This window comes from Mercurialis annua, linkage group LG4 (genome assembly GCF_937616625.2).
Source record: "Mercurialis annua linkage group LG4, ddMerAnnu1.2, whole genome shotgun sequence".
NCBI classification, from domain to species: Eukaryota; Viridiplantae; Streptophyta; class Magnoliopsida; order Malpighiales; family Euphorbiaceae; genus Mercurialis; species Mercurialis annua.
In genome coordinates, this window is record NC_065573.1 from 31750756 (window position 1) to 31762771 (window position 12016).

The 12016-nt window shown below is 26.8% G+C and overlaps 1 protein-coding gene across 1 annotated transcript; it reads right to left on the reverse strand.

Annotated features, from left to right (window-relative positions):
• Positions 1-2813: 2813 nt before the first annotated feature.
• Positions 2814-3533, reverse strand: LOC126678859 (uncharacterized). Its single transcript, XM_050373774.2, has one exon. The coding sequence runs from the start codon at positions 3399-3401 to the stop codon at positions 2865-2867; it is 537 nt and encodes a 178-aa protein (XP_050229731.1). The 5' UTR covers positions 3402-3533; the 3' UTR covers positions 2814-2864.
• Positions 3534-12016: the final 8483 nt, after the last annotated feature.

The following is a 12016-nucleotide window of genomic DNA, read 5'->3' on the forward strand; positions in this document are numbered from 1 at the left end:
GAATACTAAAGGATGGCTCAAATAAATTCTTTCTTCTAACAACATTATAAAAAATAGTACTCCTTCCATTTTTTTCTAATTATTCATTTAAAAAAATATATTTATCTTTAATTATTTGTCTATTTAAAATTTTAATATGACTTTATCTATTATTTTCAAGATTTATCCTTTTTTAATAAAATGATTCTATATAAGTTAATTAATTTACAATGCATTTATTAAATAGGATTATAAATAAGTTAGTATTTATTTATATAATTTAAGACAAAACATTCGCTGTTTTAATATGTGCAATTTTAGCTAAATAATTAAATAAAAAGAGGGAGAGAGTAATAATATTGACGTCACAAAAATATTGTGGGAGAAAATAAGGAAAAGTGTTTTGATTAAATAACCAATAAACCCGCTGAATGGACGAACGATGCGCGTAGTGGTGGTTCAATAAGTGTGTGTCTTTGTTTTTTGTTAGCCCGTACGATTTTCAGTGTTTCGTCCTGAGTAATCCGATTCGACCCGTGTCGCGCATCTGGCATGGTGAGTGAGCCTATTAGTGAAGATTTTATGCATTCACAAGACTCGAAACCGAAACCATACTTAAATGATATCAAGCCGCTTATCACTTTAACCAATTTCTATTGGTAGTGTGTGCCTCTTTTTGGAGTTCAAGCTTTGACAACCAAACCAACAGCAATAGCGAAAGCGAGAAAGCGACAGAAATCAATTCCCACGATACAGATATGCACATAAGACATTTTTATTTTCCTTAAATTCATTATAAAACCATCATAATTTATCAATAATTGGTTGAACCGGTTAGAACCGATAACCACACTTTTTTTGTCATAGATCCGGTTAATACACTATTTAGATTGACGGAATTGTTGATGCGATAATCAATACAGATGTTAAGATCAAGAGTGATGCTATATAATCCACTACCAATTTTTATATATACTTTTAAAAAAATTGAACAAATGAAATACCGTCACATAAAAGAAATCAAGTGGGATAAAATGGTGAATTATAAAATATTTTTCATTACAAAATGAAGTTGACTAAGTTAGTACTGTACAAGTTCCACTCGAAGTTGGCCAAGTTAGTACAAGTTCCACTCGAAGTTTAAGGCCATTTTACTTTAAGATAAGTAGATTTTTATGACATTATAAGATTCATGCATGTCATAGTAAACAACAAAAGAATTAAGGTGTCCTTTTCAGTTTTGCAATTAATTTCTTGGCCAAATCCGTTTCTGCATTAATCAGCAAAAGACCAAATATTGGAGAAGAAACATTCATTAGCTTTCTTCTGCTTCTGGGCATTGGGCAGGGTCAACCAAAATAAATTGAAGTTTTCATAACCAATTTGCTGGTAATGTGATTTTTTAATACTACTAGTTTGAATTGAACTTTGAATTATTCATTGATATATGCTAGTAGTATATATATTTAAGGGTTAATGTCTTAAAAAATTCTGACTTTTTATTCTCTTTTCAATCCTACTCTGACGTTACAAATCTGTCAATTTTATCTTATTTTGTATTTTTTTCATTTCAATTGTACCCTAACGCATAAAATTGATCTTTTTTTATTTGACAAAAATTCTCTAAATTGACCCTTTTTGCATTAGATTAACTTTTTATATTAAATTGACCATTTTTAAAAAAAAATTATTGAACTTTTGTCAAATAAATAAAGGTCAATTTTATGCTTTAGGGTATAATTGAAATGAAAAATTGCAAACTGGAATAAAATTGATAATTTTTCAACGTCAGAATAGGATTGGAAAGGGAATGAAAATTCAGGGTTTTTTAAGGCATTAAGCTTATATTTAATTACTAAATGATTTAGCAAGTAATTATATTTTATTAACAATTTTTATATTAATCACCTTGTAATTTATTTCTCGGCCAAATCCGTTTCTTCATTAAACAGTTGACAAATGGAAGAAGAAACAGTCATTAAAAATTTAAAATTATCCAATTTGCCAGTAATTTGAATTAGTCAGACATGCTAATAACATTTCGATCACCGTCTGAAAAAAAATCAATTAATCATGAAAAGTACTAATTAAAAACTCATAATTTGTGAGATTCAATATAAAAATATATGAAGGAAAAATGTTACTTATTTCCTAAATAAAAATTATTGTTCGATTGCTCCATATAATCTCAGACTACTATTTTTTTGATAAAACAGTTTTTATGTAAATTATGTCAACTACTTGTGATCAGTCAAAGAATTTAATTGGTAAAAATAGAATATAATTTAGTTTCTTATTTATTTTTAAAATAAATTAATACATAAATGAAAAATATCAAAAGAATTAAAAAAATCAACACAATATCTTTAAAAATATATTTTTATAATTTATTTATAATTTATCCATTAGTAACTGAAATTATTTTATGATTTATTAAAATTATTAAATTATGAATTATGAATTAATGTATTATAAAATTAAATAAAATAAATAAAATTATTTTTTGTTTTTGATAATAAATAAAATTACTTATATTATGTTTTTATTAGTTGAATATTTTGATTGACAAGTAAATATATTTTGACATGATTTAAAGACAAAATGTTAGTACAGGATATATATAATAAATGGCCTATATTTTTATTAGAAAAATGTATTTTCTCCAAAAAGAAAAGGAGGAACCACTTAGCTATAAACTATTTTTTTTTTTGCCAAAAGCTATAAACTAATTGAGTTCTACATTTTCCGAAACAAATAATCTACTCTTTAAACTAATTTTATATTTCTAAAAAGAAAATTTAAAATTCAATATTGAAGTGTATATTATACACCGACTTAGATAATAATTCCTCTAACAAAAAAAAACCCTAAAAAAAATACACGGATCACCTTGAAAAAATGGACTCTTCTTCTATAGTCTCCAACACTGGTTTCTTTGACCTAGACATTGATATCCTATGCCTAAACTCAGGAGTTGATACTTCCTCAATATCCTCCAAACTCAACCTCGGCAATGCAAATTCCTCACAGCTTTCTCCGGCAGACTCCGACTCCGGCAAGACCTTAACACTGTTATTCCCTACAGAAGCACGTCTCAAGACCTTATTGGCAGTCATAAAAAGAGCAGCCATGTCACCGGCAGTGACGACAGAGTTCTTCCGATGCATCGGAAACATAATATACACATTACCGTTTTCAAGATCATCATCTGCGTTTAAGGGACAAAATCTTTTGCCCATTTTGAGTGTTTTTGTGTCGGTGATGAAAAAGTTCGGTACGTCCATCATTAGCTCCGCCGCCTTCGTGGTGGTGGGTTGATTCTTGATTTGCCGGATTTCGCCATTAGGAAGGATCACTTTTGTCAATTTTCTTGAGTTCTTCTGTATGGGATGTGATAATTTTCTTGAAACGTAGTTTCCCATACAATGAGAATCTTGAACGAATTTCAAATGAAATAACTGGTAATTATATATAATTAAATGGAAATCAAAGATTAGGGTTTTTTAAGAGAGATTTGAACAAGTATAAAGTGTGAGGAAGATGAGTGATAATTAAACTGTGAGAAAATTTATAGGGAAATGAATTTAACTTAAAGAAGGTAATTAGAAGGTTCTTGGATAGACAGTTGTGATATGTTATAATGTGTGTTTTTTTTTTCAATTATTTTATTGTAGGTTTGACGTTGTATAGTTGGTAACGCGTTAAACCAAAAATAATAAAAAATAAAAAATAAACTGTATTCTAAGAAAATTAATAAAGATTAATCATTAATAATAATTATTATGTTTATTTGGTTGGTTTATATGTTTAAGCCTGGACAGGATAGTTGGACCCAATATGTGTTATAGCCGGACAGATTAATTTATGATCTTTAAGGTAAGAAATCAGATTAAGAGATGAAAAACTAGGAAAAAATCAAGAAAATGTAGCAAATTAAGGGAATAATTTGTGTTAAGCTTAAAACTTTATTTCTAATGTTAATTTTCTCAAAGTTAAATTAGAAATTTAGGAGAGAAATAAGGATTAAATTGAGGAATTTTGTTCTCAAGGAATGTATGTCAATGGGAAATAATTTGCCCTGAGTTGTTAACAGCTACCAAGTTCATGCTACACTTGTTATTTTTTTCTTTTTAATATTATTTTCTTATATATTCATATGAATCATATCCAATCCGATGGACTGAAAACAATATAATTACTAGTCATTTCTATACTTCTTACCATTAGTTAAAAAATTTACCCAATTCGAATTGGGTTAATTAATTTTTTTAATAAAGAAAAGTAGAATAAACTTTTTTTAGAAGAAAGTAGAATAAACTTATGTATCGCAAACTATTACTTATACTGGCTGTCTTTTTGATAGAGTCAAACAAAAGAAAAATTACGAAACAATTATATTATTCGTGTAATAAATTAATAATAAAACATTTGCTATATATGTTGAAATTTTTAATAATAAATAATAAAAATAAGTAAAATGTATCTATCATAAATATTTATTAGTTTGTTGTTAGTAGGATATTAGTAGAATCTTAAAACTCCAACATAGTAATGCTCGTGAGTTTTCTTTTATAGTTTGATTTTTTTAAATAAGGAGACATTGTCTAATGCTATCAAACTGCTCACTAACCAATGGGAGTTGGTCCAAGTGGTAAGCGGCTTGATATCGCTTAAGCAAGGTCTCGGGTTCGAGTCCTTGTGAATGCAAAAAATTCCCACTGGAAGACTCCCCCACCATGCCAGGTGCGCGACACGGGTCGGATCCGGATTAGTCAGGGCGAAGCCTTGGAAACCGGATGGGCTTACCAAAAAAAAAAAACTGCTCACTAATTAAATCTATTAATTAATTACGGTTGTTAGTCATTCCCGTACGTATTGGGAGTGGCTCCCCTCAAATTTAAAAATCCTTCCATTTTTCTCAAGTCCATTTAGATGAATGACACATAAGCAAATTGATAAAAAAAATTATCACATTAAATCAAAATATACTTATGTGTCATTCATCTAAATGGACTTCAGGGAAATAGAGGAGATTTTGAATTTGAGGGGAGCCATTCCCGTATTAGACTTGAACATTATAAATTGTACTCTGATAATTAGCTATGGTAAGGAAACCTTAAAAAAATTGCGTGTTTCAATTTCACAAATTTATTTTCAATTTTTTTAAAAACTCTTAAAAAATATTTCGGCACCGTTTCTATAAATAATAAAAATTAGATATTCGTTTTAAAGCAAAAATTTGTTTCCCAAAAAAAATCCTACATAATGTTGTGATATATCAATACCTTTTATTAATTTTTTTGTTTTGTTGAATCATATTGTATTTTTATTATGAATATAAAATTTAAAAAATTTATTTCAGTTTTAGTTGTACAATTTATAGACAAGTAATGCTCAAAGTTTGATTGTATCCAAATGAATTATATTATTAACTGTCATAGTATTTTATTTGTATGAAAATAAATTATTTTTAAAATAATATTCAATATATGTAAAATTTTATAGCTTTTTAATATTTATAAATATATTCTTATATTTTTATTATTAATATATATTCCCATGTTTTTGTTTACTATGGAGAAGGCTATTTTACGCTGTCTGTTTTTGTTTATGTGCAACACATGTAATTAGTCATCATGGTAAATTCTCATAGTCGAGATGTACATTAATTTCTAACCAAGCTGAACAAATCAATTTTATAGAAAAATGAATATTTTAAATTCAAACTAGTTAGTATGATTATTTGGTTATTGCTTGGTTCATCTTTTTAATATCAATTTCTAATATAAGTGAACTAAAATCATTAGGATTATGCATATAATTCTAACTGTATCTATTCAAGTTTATGTTATGATGAATGTGATTGAAGATTGGGAAAATTCAGCACAGAAAGCACCATGGCTAGCCAAAAATCAATCACATTCATCATAACATAAACTTGAATAGATACAGTGCTGTAGTGCAGACTGTGGTAAAACAAAAATCAAGTTCCCAAAAAACAGTGCACGTTTAGAAGCCACCACAACCATGGCCAAATGATTATAATTTTTTAGTTAGAGGAATTTTCTTTTTTAGTAAGAGGAATAATAAAATTCCTCTAACTAAAAGATTATAATTATAAACTCTAAATACTAAACTAATAATACTTAAAATTTAATTAATCCATAAAATTAAACTAAAAAACCCCTAAATCCTAATTAAAACACTAAATAATAAAATTTAATTAACTAAAGAATTATATCCTAAAACCTGAACTAATACTACTAAAAGTTAATTTAACCAGCTAAATTAAATAAATTTTAATTAATTAAAGAATTATATCTTAAAATCTATAGGTAATTACGTTAAACTAATTATTTTATTTAATTAATAATTTTTTGAAAAACAATTATGCATGTTAAAACGTTACCTTCATACGGGAAAGGTAATGTTCTGGGCCAGAGCCCTGGATGGGCGGTTTCCCTGGAAAAAAAAATTAAAATAAGAATAAAAATGAAAAAAACATAAAAATAGAAAAATCGATCGCTTACCGGAGGTTATTATCCTCTATCACGGCTAGATTCCGACATTTTAATTGTAAATCCGTTCGGGTTTTAGTCGGGTTTGGGTTGAGTTGAGAGGATTTTTTTAGTTTTGAATATGAAATTGGATTAGATGTATTTAGATAATGATAGGGACGGTGGGTAGTAATTTAAGGGCGGCGAATAGTAATCCACTTAAACAAATCCAAAAAGATAAAGAAAATTCACATTAGTGACAATGCTTTCAATAATTAGATGAATTAGTACCCTTGAATAATTATAGACCTTAACACTTAACAGCACATGGTCAGCATAGTCGTTAAGATTAAAAATATTTTATCATGAAATTGTTTAGATTATTGAACTATCTTTAATTTGTTCACATTGATTAACCGAATAAATGTAGTTATATTAGACAAAAATTCTCACACAATTGATTTTTCTTTTGGGACGATAAATTTGTAACATTGGGTCTAGGAGATTTTAAGTAAAAGTGACTATGTACCCACATAACTTGTTAGGTGTTTTGCCTTATATAAGACAACCTTTAATTTGATACAACTAACTATATCTTTTTTAATTCTGATGTAACAAAGAAATTCAAATCTATAACTCTTACATTTGAATAATGTATCCCCAATACCACTAATTGTAATTGATATTAATAAATCGCTGAGGATCACCTACAGTCTTGTTTCAATCTAGCTAGCTAGTAGTTTAAAACATACGAATAAAAAGATCAAGAAAACAGGAAAAACAAAACAGAAAAAAAAAAGATTTTAGTTGTTGTTTCAACATTTAAATCAACATAATAAAAGAGAAAAATAAGAGTATCAAAAAATTTATCATTAAAAGATATATAGAAAAAGTCACGTGATCTTTTCAGTATGATGATCTGGAGTATCGCGCAGTGATGGAACCAGAGGTTTTGAGCAGATAAAAACGGAAAAGTGGGACGACCGACGCTTATTTAGAGATGGAGCTCCTATGTGGTAAACATATGGTCCTTAAGACATTTCGACAGTCAACTGGGGCAACCGTCGCAATTTGCCCCAGTGTTGATTCGCCCCTGGTGACGTTGGTGGTGTAGTGTAAAGCTGGTAGCCTGAGACTAAAGATCAAGAGAACATCAAAATAAAATTTCAGTCAAGTCTACTTAATGTTTTATTTTCATAAAGAAGTATATTAGAAAGTCATGTGACCTGTAAGATTTTTCTCACCAATCTTTGTACTAATGTTGAGTTATACAACTGGGTTATACTTTTAATTAGAAGAATTTCGGTGTATGTGGTGTATATGAATATTTTTTTATCTTAGATAATTTAGCGCTCTCTGTCAATCTTCTTATTCAGTTATGTTCCGAGCTATAATTTGCTCTAGAGTCGGTATGGTTAGTCTTGAAGTATTATTTTCCTGTGTTGAGTCTTTCCCAGCTCTAGTAGTTATACTATTCTATCTTATAGAGATTGTTAAATCTTGATCGTTTATTTTTATACTTGACTGTTGTAAGTTTTTTTTTTTTGTGTTGATCGGGTTTGACTTGCTCGATTTAGTGATACTAGTTTCGCATTACGTGCTATGCACGTGACTCGTAACGTAACTCGTCAATGAACATATTAGTAAATTTACTATAATTATATCAATTTTTTATTTATAATTAATATTAAATTAGTTAAAAAAATTTGTAAAAGTAAATATAATAAATTCGGTTATAAATTTTTTTTCATATTGAATTTCTTTCGATTTTATAATAATCATAATTAAATAATTAACTTAATTTTATTAATTTATATCTTTAAAAATAATAAAATAGAAATTTAAATAATAATATATTGACAAAATATAGTATTTTAATTTTGTATTTCAATCAAACTAAAAGATAGGTATTCCTACTAATTTGGAGACAATTTAGTTATTTTTTAGATACTAAATACTAAATTGGAGATAATTTAGCTACCTATTCTAATTAGGACTTTAATTACAATAGTGATTAATTAAATAACTAATTAGTTAATGACTATAAAACCTTTATTTAGTTTAAACTGAAAAGGATTATTCGGTAAACTTGCCTGTCCCCCCCCCCATCCGTGCTTTTATATATAGTACTAGTTTTTCCCCACGTGCTACGCACGTGAGCGATACCTATATGACCCGTTATATATATTTATTAAACAAATTAAACTTTATAATATGATACGTTATATATTATAAGACCCGTTATATAATTAATGTAAATAATTCTAATAGGCCACGTATTATAATAATGTTTGGATTCTAGTAAGCGATACCTATATGACCCGTTATCATAATTTTTTTAAAAGGTGATACTTAAAAATAATAATTTATATTTGATTTATAGATGTTAAAAATATTTTTTTATTAATTATTATTGAGATTTTTTACTGTAACAGCATGATGTTTATTTAATTTATAATATTTTCACATCAATAAAAAATTATTTTGTTTTAAAAAAAACTATATAAGATTTATTTTATAATACTTTATAATATGATAATAATTTCTGTAATTATCTATTGTAATCAAAAGTATACTAAATTATTATTTTCACTAAGCTAAAAACAAGCTTTTAAAAAATTATGAAGTTCTTCACAAAAAGAGATTAATGGTAATAAAAAAATAAAATCCAATAAACAAATTTTTTTAATTAAAGAAAAAAACTCATAATCCAGCTCAACATCTTGATGTTATCAATTTATTTATTTATTTGGTTCCGAATTAGCAAGTAAATAACTTGATCATAACTAAAACAATAACACTATAACTATACCATGTATGAAATAAATATTTTTTAATCAAAATTTTATATATGATATAATATTAACTTCAATGAAAAAATCACATACCTTTTGCACCAATATCCGCATTAACACATCCTAAAAATCAGAAAAATAAATAAAAAAATTGAAAAAAGAATCAGTATCTACAAAAAAAAAATCATTGAATCTCAAGTCTCAACATAAAATTTTCATAGATTAATTAAAAGCACACACAAATTTCCATATACATAAAGAATTAGTATTTACAAAAAAAAAATCATTGAATCTCAACATAGAATCTTCATAAATTAATTAAACTAACACACAAATTTCTATATACATATAGAACAATTTGACCTGGCAATTTTAGATACGACACGATTAAATGATACGACACGACACGAAATTAAACGGGTTTGGGTTTGATGTAAATGGCTTTGGGTCATAAACGGGTCAACCTGTTTATGACACGGTTAATTTCGTGTCTAAATGGGTTATACACGCCTAACCCGTTTAAACACGTTTAAACACGGTTAACTTATTTTAATTAAATATTATTTATTTTTATAATTTAAATGTTATTAAATTCTTAATTTTAATTAAATTATTTATATTATATATAATTAAAATAGTATTTATCTCAAAATTTAGTAATAATTCTTTTAGTATTATATTAAATAAATTAAAAAAGTAGTTAAATAATTAAACGGGTTCAAAACGTGTCACTTTAAACAGGTTGATTCATTGACACGTTTAGATAAACGTGTTTATACGTGTCGTGTCGTGTAACCCGTGTAATATCCGTATCGTGTTTGGGTTTTGTATATCGAACCCGATTAATAATCGGGTCGTGTTCGTATTTAGGTTAATCGTGTTCGTGTCTAAACGGGTTTGACCCGTTTATGACCCGCAGACACGAATTGCCAGGTCTAAGAACAATACGTACATTACCATATTCATTATCTTTTGTTGGTTACAATTGAGGAAAAACTCCTAATTAGAAATAACACATCCCAATTAGAAATAACTCTTAACTTTCTTAGGAAGTAATTCATGCCTATGCCTATGACAACGACAACTAAAGGGAAGAAGGAGGTCAAAGTTAGCCAATAAATCAGCACTGTTACCCTCACTGAAGACATGGACGATTTTTATTTTCCAATTTCTCTACATTTATATTAGCAGGTTGTTTCGAGTATTAGTATCCTATTGCAACTAAATTTTCCAGTCTTTAATAGTGTTTTAAATATGTTAATTTCTTTTAATTCATTTTTTCTACTATAATAACAATTCATTAGTTTACGTTTACTGTGAGTGTGAGTATGAGTTGGCTTTTTGCACTCAACCTTTTCTCATCTCTGATAATGATAAGTCAATCCTCATTTTTTTCTTTTTTGATATGTATGAATTAGTTACAATTGATTTAAATTATACAGATTAATAATTTTTTAATATTTTCTTACTTGCCGTTTTTTTAACTGAATTCCTTATAGAAGTTAAACTCTCAGTTAATACCTTCATTGTTAGAGTTATATTTATACTTAATTTCTTTATTAAAATTATATTTATTTTTAACTTCGTAAATATTTTAATTATTAAAGGCTAATGTGGTAATTTTGCCTGTCCCCCCCCCCCCCTTCGCTCTTATAATATAGTTATAGATAGATAGATAGATAGATAGATAGATATAGATTATCGGATATAATTTTTAAGATAGTTAGTTAGCTCGTTCATTAAGATTGATATCATCATCATAGTTGCATACGAAGTCTCGAACACAATCATAAATTTATTTGCAAAGTTAAAGGAGTACGCTTAAGTTTCTATGAATTTTTAAAAAAAAAATCCAGGGGTTTGAACCTTTTCTTTTTAAAATAAAATATTTGCAGGTAAAATGGTTCATAAGATTCATTTAGTAATTCAAAACTTAATAAAATAAATCTTATCATTTGAGAACTTAGAAGAGCTTAACAAATTCCTCATTGACTTCGAGTGATGTTCGGGGATGGAGTGATTCACATGGCTTCTTTCAATAGTGGATTTTTAATAAAATTTATGTGTATTTTCAAGATCTAAATCCAACAAATTAGACTTCCATGTTTGTGAAATTTTGTAAATCTAATAAAATAAATTTAATGTGAAATCTATGTATTTAGAAATTTCATAGTTTGAATTGAACATAAAATCCATAAATTTATTAGGATATATTTAAAATATTAAAATTGTAACACACTTCATAGTTTATTAAAAAATAAAGAAATTTAATTTTTTCACCTAATAGGTGAAAAATAGATGATGAATTTTGGAGGACGGAAAATTTTCACAATCCACGGATTCTCATAATAATTTTACCACCAAATAATAAATTTTTATAAAATTTATGGGTTTTATTCTTTTAAAATCCCTCAATTTAAAAAGTGTCTGAAAATTAAGTGTTTGAGTAAAAAGTTTAAAGTTTATAAGATAGTATTTTAGAACTATCAAATTGATCAATTTCATTTTAAATTTTAGACGGTTATGCAATTTATTTTTAATTTTATTAGGCAATTTTCAAATAATGTTGCACATTTTTTATTCAGACATCTCATTTTACATCAGATCGGCAAATAATTACAACATTTGTAATTGTTTTTGATATGATTTAATTGAAAATTTTTATATTAAAAATAAAATAAATAATCACATCTAATTTGGTGATGATTTTTAATGATCTCACCTCTCATTATCTCATTTATGATA

Coding starts and splice junctions, on each gene's coding strand:
- LOC126678859 (XM_050373774.2), bottom strand. CDS start 3,401: ATGGGAAACTACGTTTCAAGAAAATTATCACATCCCATACAGAAGAAC.